General features: G+C 37.8%; 1 protein-coding gene across 1 annotated transcript in view; it reads right to left on the bottom strand.

The window, feature by feature from the left end:
• LOC124598517 (Down syndrome cell adhesion molecule-like protein Dscam2) overlaps window positions 1-12,815 on the bottom strand; it is a 439,700-nt gene that overhangs the window by 35,902 nt on the left and 390,983 nt on the right. Inside the window, exon 27 of the mRNA XM_047136006.1 lies at window positions 5,201-5,386. Within this exon, the coding sequence (XP_046991962.1) occupies window positions 5,201-5,386 (186 nt within the window). The remainder of the gene's footprint in view (window positions 1-5,200; window positions 5,387-12,815) is intronic.

The following is a 12,815-nucleotide window of genomic DNA, read 5'->3' as shown; positions in this document are numbered from 1 at the left end:
GAAGATGATATGTTTGTAAAAGTAATAAAGTTTGAAGATCATCAAAATTTGAGCCTTTGGAAGCAACAAAACATCTTATTTGATTGTCACTTATGGGGACACATCTTGTGATTGCTTCTTGTTCCCTTAACTGGTAGACAACATTCAAATCTCTCAGTCAGTTTTGCTTTGATTTATTCAATTTCAGGTGAAGAAACAATCATATATTTAAATCCAGTAATATTCTGTCAACAGTGTTTGACTATATCTCGTGAAGTCAGGATCTGTTCTTTGTAAGTTTTGGAAGGGCAGCTCGTGTAACTTCTCATTTCGTTGTTCTGCCTATCCCAACACAAGAAATTCCACTCTGCTATAAACCAAAATCATTTTAGTGCTGGCAAACTTCAATGAAATTTTTCTTATCTTCGTACTGGCTGAATGCACCATTGCCAAAGTAAATTACCATTTCAACATTACGTATGATATTCTTAATTTCTCTAATGACGTGATGAAATGTGTACACAGTCATGGTATTATGATCAAGGTAATCACTAATGACACAAATAGATTTGCAACATACTTTGTCTTCCTTTTTAAAGTATATGACAAACAGATGCAGTGTCACTTGTGTATTAGTCCAATGAAAACTCTGAACACCATCCTGTACTCTAAACATATAGTTTCCTGCAAATTCACCAATCACTCAACAGAGGGTTTCCTTCAGGTTTTCTTTCATTTCCTTGAAATATTGGGCTCAAGCTTTTGAAATAAAGTGATAGTATTTTAAAAGCACCAGCTTGTGAACAAGAGAATGTAAAAAAAAGACGAGTGCTGGGAAAAGGTAGCAAGCAAAGGGCGAGAAAGGGAAGCTGTTGAAAAAACTTCAGAAATTCAGTTATTAAATCAGTTTGGCTTGCTATATGAAGTAGTGGAGGAAGGGCCTCATCCAAATCCAGTTGAATGTAGGTTGAAGCAGAATATTACCTTCAAGAAAAAAGACAGGTCGGGATCAAATCAGAATAGGACAAGAAGAATTCTGCTTCTAGGTAGCAGTCATGATTCGTGTGTGCATTTCTTATGCACTTGACATATTCCACATCATAACAGTTTCCATGAGATTGATCAATGCAATACATAACTAACTAACCAACTAGGTAACTGGGCATCACTTGTCTAATGAGTTCAGCTATATCAGTTTGTACCCATTGTTTGAAAATTACTTTGACAGGCAAGATATCAAGTTCCTTTTTAAAGACATCAAGTAGGCTACATGGTGCGGTACATTATGCACAGGTGTTAAGCATGTATTTTTCATTGTTAATGTCACAATACCATGAAATCTATCATGTCATTATAATTCACACTAAGCTTTGCTGCTTCTATAACAAGCTTCATATTCTGATGATGCTTGAAAACGCATACACTCAGAGTTCCTGATGAGCCCGGAAGAATGCACAACTTAGTCATAGAATGCAAGACATAGAGCACCAAATTCTGTGATTTGGGTATTTCTGCTTATAGAGGCAGTAATGCTCATTCAGTGAGAGAAGAACTAACTTTTTCTGCTTCTGCACCTTAACATTGTTAATCACATCTGAAACACACTCCTTTTCACCAGGACATAAGTAGCTATTTTTCATCATCCTAGTAAAAAACACAATTAATAAAAACTTCACTTATGTTGTTGGCAACTTGTCTTTTTTTTCTGACCATGATCATGGCAAGATGCTAATTATCTTAATTTTATCAGCTTTACTACAACTTTGAATTTTACTCTCATTTTGGTAATAAGTATATCATACTCACTTTGTATATTTTTTGTATTATTTTGATTCTGAGCTTTGAAGTCATTGTGCAGACCTGCAATTTTCGCTTGAGTGTGCTTGTAATTTTATCAGTTTTTCTTTGTAAAACTAACAGTCACTGTTCTGTGTTAAGCTTTGTTATTTTACAAAAAGAAGATACTTCGAAAGTTTCACGAATGGATTCTGCTTGATGCAAACGATTATGCTCAACTAATTCAAAAGGCCAGTAAGAAATTCACGCTATTTTTCAACACTATTTGCTGCTTCTTTAACTGGTTTTTCTACAAATATTCTTGATGCACAAATTGGACATACAGCACGTCCAGGAATTTGGTTAATATCCACATTTTTACTCTTGGAAAGGTGTTTAACTAGTATTTTACATAAACCATATTGTCTTTTCCCCTTGTGAGTACCAATGGCATCACAACATTTTTTCCCAAAAATGTAGTTGTATTTGTCTAAATATTTATCTTTATGGTAATGGCAAATATTAGTAATTTCTTTTGAAATCTTAATTTTACCAGACATTGTTCTTCTGCTGACAAGTCACTAACCCTTATTAATTCTTGGGGCACTTCTTTCTTGTAGTGTTGTTTATGGCACTGTTCACCTATTAGTACACCCACAAAACCATTCATACTTAATACTTGAACAAGCCGTTATTCTTCAGAACAATTGAAGGTGGGAGAGTTCACGTCTACACTTGCAAAACTTTCACTGACTTGTTCACTGACTTGGGAATTGTTATTTAACAGTAGAAATATTTCATCATTTATTGTATTTATTAAACATCATTCGACCAATGTCAACTGTACTGATTTCAAGCCCTTGTTTGCTAACTTAGCACTGAACGAGTGTGTAGAAGAGTTGCATTTTTACTGAAATTACTGCTCTATTACTCTCAATGTAGATGAGTCTCAGCCATAATTTTTTGTGAGCTATTCCTATGAGTACAAGGAACATTCTGCACAATTTTCACTTGTTTTCATTCAGTCTGTTTTTAGATAATGATCTGTGAAAACTGACAAAAGATTTTTGGCCATTGTTGAAAAGCTCTAGAAAAAAACAGGAGATCATTCTCATGACTAAAACTTATACTGCAGGAAGTTAAGTAAGTACTCAACAACTAAATAACATATTATTAGATTCTCTCATCCTTCTTAAAAATTTGTGGTCTTAAATAGTAACAGTTGATAAATTTTTCCTGAGTATTTACAGAAAGAGTTTGACTGACTCTCTTGCATGATAGAAAAATTTTTAAAAAAATTATGCCTGAAGTTCATTTCATTTTGAATAAGCTGATCTTTAAATTATTCTGATATCTTTTAAAATAACTTTGCAATTAAACTTTCCACAAACCACATTTGCCATACAAATTTGCCCAACTGACACTTTAAAAACAGCTGGCAGAAAAAAAAATGGCTTATAAAATTTTTTCCAACCATGTTTTGTGACTGTCTACCCACAGGGAAATCATGATTAAAAATCAGGAAAATAAAAAATGTTAAACAACAAATTTTGTTTTTATTGGTTTGAAATGGACTGACCCATGATGCTTGTGACCAGACTAGAGTGGGTGGTAGCGGGAGGATGTATGGAACAGGTCTTGCTTCTAGGTCTATTACAGGGATATGAGCCATAAGTCAAGGGGTTATAAGCAGGGGTTGTCAGGAATGGATGAGGATACTGTGTAGGTTCAGTGGGCAGCGGAATACCAATGTGTGAGGGGTGGGAAGAATAGTTGGTAGGACATCCCTCATTTCAGGGCATGACATGAGGTCATCAGAATGCTGACAGAGAATGTGATTCAGTTGCTCCAGTCCTGGGTGTTACTGAGTCACAAGGGGGATGCTCCTCTTTGGCCGGGCAGTGGGACTTTGCAGGTGGTGGGTCACTGGAGAGATAAGGACCAGGAGATCCGTTTTTGTACAAGGTTGGAAGGCTAAGTATGCCATGTGAAGGCCTCACTGAGACCCTCGGTATATTTCAAGAGGGATCACACTCGTCACTACAGATGAAGCGGGCAAGGGTGGCTAGGCTAAATGGAAGACATTCAAATGTGTGTGAATTCCTAAAGGACAAAACTGCTGAGATCATCAGTCCCTGGACTTACACATTACTTAAACTAACTTATGCTAAGAACAACACAGACACCCATGCCCAAGGGAGGACTTAAACCTCTGACGGGAGGAGCCGCACAGTCCGTGACATGGCGCCTCAAACTGCATGACCACTCCACATGGCTGTATGGAATGGACTTCTTGGTATGGAATGGGGGGCAGCTGTTGAAGTGGAGGTATTGTTGGTGGTTGGTAGGTTTGATGGGTGGAGGTACCGATGTAGCCACCTAACTAGTTGACAATCTTGCAAGGCCTTAAAGTGGAAGTGTAATGAAAGAATCACCAGAAAAGTATCAAACTCTGGGCAGCACGTAAGTAATAAAAATAATACATTTACAAATATTTTATCACGACAAAATTTTAGTATATTGCCTATTATGTGGTACTGAATGAACAAGGAATTTTTTTGGGCATTGGGGGGGGGGGGGGGGGGGGGGGGGCGTGAGAGGGTGGCTGTTTGTCATTCTGGCTGCATTTGTGTACACATGTGTTGTTGAGACTGTATTTCAATTTAGTAATACCCTACATAGTGATTTCTGCAGCTCCACAAACCTAACAAAATATGTTTTGGTTAAAGAGATGTCCAAGCAAGCATTTCACATGATACCTCTAGACTGACTGTGCACTTGTTGATGTGAGGAGGATAGTGATCTCAACAGCTTCAAATAAAATATTTCCAGCAGCAGCTGGCACATCATAGAATTTGTTAAGGTTTGAGAATCAGGCTTTCCCTTTAGAACACTCTGATGCTATGTTCCAAGGAAACAATAGACTTCCATGTGTTGTATACAACACATGAGTATACTCACTTCCTTTCCAGCACTATTCCCTTCTTGGCATGTCCATTGGCCAAGCACCTTGTCAAGTGAACCACTGAACATGTGTGGGATATTATCACTCAGAAACTGTGTTCTCAGTAAGTATCAATTAACTGCAGACAAGGATGAGAGACACAGTTCATAAGGAGCACATATAACACCAATACCATGGACGGAAGGTTTGACCAACGCCAACTGGTACTTCAGAAATGCTAATTTTGGGTCAGTAATGCAGTCTAATGATCTGAAAGTTAAATCATTTAATTGTGTCATTACAAATCATATAATTAACATTTCAATGTTTCCTGCTGATTCCTTCACTGTGCTGCAGCTCACAAAAGCTCACATTTTTATTTGTAACTCACAAATAAATTGCCTTGTATTTTGCACATAACTAAAATACAACTGCTCATGAAAGGTTATAAAGATAATGGAGAAAATTTTTAAACTATAGATATACAAACTGTTTACTCACCTGTGCCCTTGGTACTTGTACTGACAGTATCACTTGGCTGGCTGTCCCCAACTCTATTGTGTGCTACAATATATGCATGATACGTGGCCCCACAGAGCAAAGTCTCCAGAGTGTGAGAATTTTTTTCAGCATCCAGCTGAACATACTGCCAGTTCCCATGGTCCCGCTTATAATTCAGTATATAACCTGTACAGTAATGGAAAATGTTACATTTTTAAACTGGGAGCACATGTACTTTTACAAGAGAAGTAAAATAAGTCAATAAAGAGTTTGCAGGAGAGGAATGAAACATATTTTCAACACAATGTGACTAAGGAACTACGCTGTCCACATTAGAATTTGTCACAGAACCACTGGAGAAGGGGAGCTGTAAACAGTTACAGCTATTCATGTTGTTCCTAAAATTGAATCACCATGAAGTCACTACAAGTGAAGTCATCCAGGCCATCCTACCCACCATCTCAGATTTGGATAAAACTTGGCTTATTTGTTCTCACTCTGGAGATAAGGAACCATACCAAATTTTAGCATTTTATCTCTTTCTGTTTCCATTTTTATGGTACTTTAAATTTCAGAAGTTTAGTTGTTTTCAACATTTCAATGGCAAAACTGACACTTGCTAACAGCTTGAAAAAAAGTACCATTTTTTTTCAATTCTCAGCCAAACAATATGAAATTTTAATACCATGTATCTGAAAAGTCTCTCTGCAGTAGCAAGCATCATGTGTCTCACCTTGTGGGGCACAAAAGGTTGGCAGACATTCAAGTCTCACCTGCAAGTGTTTCGTGGACCTGCAGTGGTAGAGTACGGGTAGTAGAGTTTTGTCTATGTTGCAGCTGTTAGTTGTGTTATTGGCTAGTTCTTGTGTAAGGTGAGTGTGGTGAGAATGCTTACCATTACAGAGAGAGCGTTTTTAGTGGAAGAGATTTTCCATGCAGCAGGAAACTTTACAGAGCATGTGAGGCAGTAATTTAGATTGTGTTTTCCTGCTTCAAGGTGTCAATGTCATGACACCGTGCATGATTTAATTCACAAATTCCAGATGACAGGTTCAGTTCATGATGCACCATGAACTAGTAGGCCCACAAGTTTAACACAACAGAAGCTTAATGACATTTTGGACATCATGTTGTGGCGTCCAAAAAACTTAGTGAGGAGATTATTGCAAGAGGCTAAAGTCTCTTGTAAGACATCACGTAAAGCTATAACCAAAGAATTGTGGATGTATCCGTAGAAACTTACTGCTGTGCAACAATTACATTGTACAGACCATGCAAAACAAATAGTCTATTGTGAATGGTTTCAGTGATTTGCTAAGCAGCATAGAGCTGATGTTTTAGATCAAACCTTTTTTACTGATGAGGCTTGGTTTCACCGATCTGGCTACATTAATACCCAAAACTCACGAATTTGATCATCAGAAAATCCGCATGCGTTAAGGGAAATGCCATTGCATGTAGATAAACTTGGGGTATGGGTTGCCACAATACGAGCATGGATTATAGAGCCTATCTTTTTTTATACTACTGTCACTTAGGATGTCTACTGTTCCCAGATAATTTATCCATTTATTGCTCTGCTGAATGAGAATGACATCACTCATTTATTTTTAACAAGATTAAAATACTACTGCTCATATGGCGTATCAGACCCTCCGACTTTTTCATAAAATCTTTGGAGACAGAGTAATTATGAAAGGTCTCTGGCCCCTGGGATCATCGGATCTGTCTCTGCCAGACTATTTCCTTTGGTATACTGCTAAAACATTTGTGTATAAAAATAACCCAAAGACAATAGATGAACTGAAGACAGTAACAACTGATTATCTGCATACAGTTACACATGGAACACTGGTAAGGGGGTTTGCTAATAAATGTAAATGTGTTGAACTATGCCTTCAAGAAAGAGGTAAACATTTCCAGCACCTACTGTGATATAGGTGAGAGCAGTGTGTTGAATTGAAATTACTAAATTTCACTGTTTTAATTGTAATAATGTTCAATCCCACCTTCTGACATAACTGCAGCCACTAGCAATGAATCTCGACCCCTGGCTTATAGAGCGACATGAATGTGCTGCCAACTTTATATGCCCTGCTAGATGAGACATAAGCAGCTTGCCGCAGCAGAGAGACTTCGGGGGCACACTGTATTTTGTTCTGCATAAAACATGGTTCACTATTACATCAACAAAATCACATAAAGGGAAATGAATAATCACTAAAACACTTATCCATTTGAGAAATTTACTGGTGGAACCATTGTCTATTTCAATCACTAATGTGACTAACTTCATCCAACAGGAAGTCCAAATGATCATTCAAGAATAAGATGCTAATGATCTCAGTAGATCTTGTACAATATCATGATAGGTCTCAGCCTATGGTTGCCTAAAAATTTCTTCAGTACTTGTGAAAGAGAGATTGTAGAGAGTTTCAGGGAGAGCATCAGGGAACAATTGACAGGAATGGGAGAAAGAAATACAGTAGAAGAAGAATGGGTTGCTCTGAGGGACGAAATAGTGAAGGCAGCAGAGGGTTATGTAGATGAAAAGACGAGGGCTAGTAGAAATCCTTGGGTAACAGAAGATATATTGAATTTAATTGGTGAAAGCAGGAAATATAAAAGTGCAGTAAATGAAGCAGGCAAAAAGGAATACAAACGTCTCAAAAATGAGACCGACAGAAATGCAAAATGGCTAAGCAGGGATGGCTAGAGGACAAATGTAAGGATGTAGAGGCATATCTCACTAGGGTGTAAGACAGATACTGCCTACAGAAAAATTAAAGAGACTTTTGGAGAAAAGAGAACCGCGTGTATGAACATCAAGAGCTCAGATGGAAACCCAGTTCCAAGCAAAGAAGGGAAAGCAGAAAGGTGGAAGGAGTATACAGAGGGTCTATACAAGGGTGATGTTCTTGAGGACAATATTATAGAAATGGAAGAGAATGTAGATGAAGATGAAATAGGGGATTTGATACTGCATGAAGAGTTTGACAGAGCACTGAAAGACCTAGTCGAAACAAGTCCCTGGGAGTAGACAACATTCCATCAGAACTACTGATAGCCTTGGGAGAACCAGTCCTGACACAATTTTACCATCTGGTGAGCAAGAGGTATGAGACAGGCGAAACACCCTCAGACTTCAAGAAGAATATAATAATTCCAATCCCAAAGAAAGCATGGGTTGACAGATGTGAAAATTACTGAACTATCAGTTTATTAAGTCACGGCTGCAAAATACTAACACGAATTCTTTACAGACAAATGGAAAAACTGGTAGAAGCCGACCTCGGGGAAGATCAGTTTGGATTCCGTAGAAATGTTGGAACACGTGAGGCAATACTGACCCTATGACTTATCTTAGAAAATAGATTAAGGAAAGGCAAACCTATGTTTCTAGCATTTGTAGACTTAGAGAAGGCTTTTGACAATGTTGACTGGAGTACTCTCTTTTAAATTGTGAGGGTGGCAGGGAGCGAAAGGCTATTTACAATTTGTGCAGAAGCCAGATGGCAGTTATAAGAATTGAGGGGCATGGAAGGGAAGCAGTGGTTGGGAAGGGAGTGAGACAGGGTTGTAGCCTATTCCCGATGTTATTCAATCTGTATAATGAGCAAGCAGCAAAGGAAACAAAAGAAAAATTTGGAGTAGGAATTAAAATCCATGGAGAAGAAATAAAAACTTAGATGTTCACCAATGACACTGTAATTCTGTTGGAGACAGCAAAGGACCTGGAAGAGCAGTTGAACAGAATGGACAGTGTCTTGAAAGGATATAAGATGAACATCGACAAAAGCAAAATGAGGATTTTGGAATGTAGTCAAATTAAGTTGGGTGATGCTGAGGGAATTAGATTAGGTAATGAGACACTTACAGTAGTACATGAGTTTTGCTATTTGGGGAGGAAAATAACTGATGATGGTTGTAGTAGAGAGTACCAAAAATACCAAAAACCGATGCTAGTAAGTTAAAGTCAGTTCAGATGCATAACAGTTTGTCCTTTGCTGTCAGTGGAATCATTACTGAAGTTTGCAAAAGTTAGGTCAGTATGTTTGAATTTTTGTACTTAAATAATGTTCACTATTTTTCGTTTTTGAAATAGAGAATTCAGTAAGAATTAATATTCATTTAATAACTATTTGTTTTGTTGTGTACATAAATGAGAGTAAATGAGAGTGTGTATGCGGGACATACGTAAAGATTCAGTAATATCTCCTGTTAAATGTTATGTAACTTGGTCATGGGAAAGTGTGCAACAAGCTGTTGCAATGAAAGCTGTACTTCCTTGCTGATGACGTATGTCCAAGAGTGCATGTTTTTGTAAGAAGGCAGCCAAAATAGTTATTTGTAGAGTAATGTTTTTCTAAAGTTATTACAGGATTAGTTTTCATTTCGTTTGGTTTGGTGGAACATTTTATTAATATCTGCAGCATAAAATGATGTAAATGCATATGTGAATCTTGACTGGAGTAAAACAGTTTAGGCGCGAATATGATCTTGAAAGACTGATCTGATTGGCTGTTCATGTGATCAACCAATCAGAGTGAAGTCTTTCCTGTGTAGTAGTATACCAGTATGCGCTGTGAGCAACGGCATTGAGGCAGTCGTTGTCTCGCTGTCAGATGCGCAGATCATGTTGAATATGTCTGAAAAAGTTATATGTAAAATGAAGAAGGTACTGTTATTTTGCACTCGGTTTATATCACCATGAAAGCAGATGCATTTATGGACAGATTGTGAAAATTTGAGCTTTGTGAAGGAATTAGTTGGAGAGATAAACACATGTAAATCTCAGCCTTTGTGAAGAATTTTGGTAAATTTTGGTACATTTCTGTCTTCCTTGCATGTGTACTAGATGGTACGAGCTATGAGATGAGGACAGTGATATTAGCTGTTAGTTTTAAATGTGGGCTGATGGCACATATTTGATTTGGCATCTAATTAATTTCATCTCTCAATATATGGTAGGAACTCTTTTTATTAAGGCCATAAGTAAAGAAAAAAATAATTCAATTGTTGTTAAATTGAACATCTTGTATTTCACTACGAAAACATAAAAATTACTGTGACCTTTGTAATTAAAAATATATACCTGTTAATTAGAAGTATTTTGCCATCCAAATTGTCTGCTCAATGTAAAACTTTCTGTGGTGTCACCGCCAGACACCACACTTGCTAGGTGGTAGCTTAAATCGGCCGCGGTCCATTTAGTACATGTTGGACCCGCGTGTCGCCACTGTGTGATCGCAGACCTAGCGCCACCACAAGGCAGGTCTCGATATACGATAGAGCACTCGCCCCAGTTGTACGACGACATTGCTAGCGACAATACGGACAAAGCCTTCCTCTCATTTGCCGAGAGTCAGTTAGAATAGCCTTCTGCTAAGTCCATGGCTACGACCTAGCAAGGCGCCAATTGTAACAGTGCATGTATCTTACGAGTCTCATTTGTATAGTCCAGAGAGATGTATCACAAGGAGTAAATAAAGTTAAGTATATTCCAAAGCTACGTATTTTCTTGATAGCAGTCATAACGTATCTTGTTCCAGAATTGACGCCCGTCGGCGTGTGTGTACGCGTGCCTTTCTTTCGGCTACTTCAGTGTGGCGTAACAGTCTTGTTACATCACAACACTTTCAACTGTAACTCACTTAAAAGGCCGTAACTCACCCAAAAGGCCAATCAGCAGTGGCCCCACAGTTCCCCTGGGTTCGGAGGCTGACTCCAACACCCAACAACCATCACCCCAGAGTATTCTGCTAATGTTGGCAGAAAATGAGTGACCAGTTGAGTTTCAGGTGGATACAGGAGCAATGATTAGCCTAATTAATTTAGATGCATGGCCTTGGATTGCAACAGTCACTATGTCAGCTTGTATTTTATAATAAACAGTGTACGCTTTTATGAGTGTGTGTGTGTGTGTGTTGTGGCAAGGGGGGGGGGGGGGGGTTATAGCTATGCACACTGCTATTACTTTTGAACTGGGCTGGATTATTAACAGCAAATTTCATAAGTGAGTATATAAACTGTGAGGATCCCTAGATCCTTAAATAGATGTCTGCAGGATGACCGTGGGTGGGCTCCAGCAATTATTCTGATTACACATTTTTGAGCAATGAATACTTTTCTACTCAACGATGAATTACCCCAGAATATGATGCCATACGAAAGCAGTGAATGAAAGTAGGCATAGTAAGCTAATTTACTGAGATTCTTATCACCATAATTTGCAATAACCCTAATAGCATACGTAGCTGAACTCAGATGTTTCTCCAGACCATCAATGTGTTGCTTCCAGTTTAACCTCTCATCAATGGACACACCTAAAAATTTTGAAAATTCTACCTTTGCTACAGACTTCTGTTCAAAGTCTATATTTATTACTGGAGTTGTGCCACTTACTGTACAGAACTGTATATACTGTGTTTTATCAAAATTTAAAGAGAGTCCGTTTGCTGAGAGCCACTGAATAATTTTGTGAAAAATATCATTTACAATTACATCACTTAGTTCTTGGTTTTTGGATGTTATTACTATACTTGTATCATCAGCAAAAAGAACTAACTTTGCATCTTCATCAATGTGGAATGGTAAGTCATTAATGTATATCAAGAACAGTAAAGGACCTAAGACCGAACCCTGTGGGACCCCGTACTTGATAGCCCCCCCCCCCCAGTTTGAGGAATCAGCTGTTGTTTTAACATTACATGAACCACTTATTTCAACTTTCTGCATTCTTCCAGTTAAGTATGAATTAAACCATTTGTGCACTGCCCCCCTCAAACCATAATGATTTAGCTTATCTAAAAGAATTCCATGATTTACACAATCAAAGGCCTTTGAGAGATCACAAAAAATACCAATGGGTGATGTCCGGTTATTCAGAGCATTTAATATTTGATCAGTGAAAGCATATATAGCATTTTCTGTTGAAAAGCCTTCTGAAAACCGAACTGACATTTTGTTAGTACTTTATTTTTACAAATATGGGAGGCTACTCTTGAATACATTACTTTCTCAAAAATTTTTGATAGAGCTGTCAGAAGAGAGATTGGGCGGTAGTTGCTCACATCTGACGTATCCCCCTTTTTACGCAATGGTTTTACAATGGCATATTTCAGTCTATCGGGGAAAACACCCTGCTCCAAAGAGCTATTCATATGTGGCTGAGAATCCTACTTATCTGTGGGGAACAAGCTTTAAGTACCTTGCTGGAAATGCCATCAATTCCATAAGAGCTTTTACTTTTCAGTGAGTTTATTATTTTACTGATTTCAGAGGGAGAGGTTGGTGGAATTACAGTTGTTTCAAACTGCACAGGTATGGCCTCTTCTATTAGTAGCCTTGCCTCTTCTAGTGAAGATCTAGATCCTATTTTCTCCACAACATATAAAAAATGATAAGTATTTTCAATTTGTGATTGTTTGTTAGTACACTTGTCATTCAGTTTTATGGCACTGAAGTCTTCCTGTGCTCTTGGTTGCTCTATTTCCCTTTCAATAATATTCCAAATTGCTTTAATTTTATTATCAGAGTTACTGATCTCAGACATGATACACATGCTTCTGGACTTTTTAATAACTTTTCTTAGTACCGCACAATAGTTTTTACA

Source organism: Schistocerca americana, chromosome 1 (genome assembly GCF_021461395.2).
Source record: "Schistocerca americana isolate TAMUIC-IGC-003095 chromosome 1, iqSchAmer2.1, whole genome shotgun sequence".
Lineage (NCBI taxonomy): Eukaryota > Metazoa > Arthropoda > Insecta > Orthoptera > Acrididae > Schistocerca > Schistocerca americana.
Note: the sequence above shows the minus strand (reverse complement) of the source record. Positions and strands in the feature narration are given on the sequence as shown.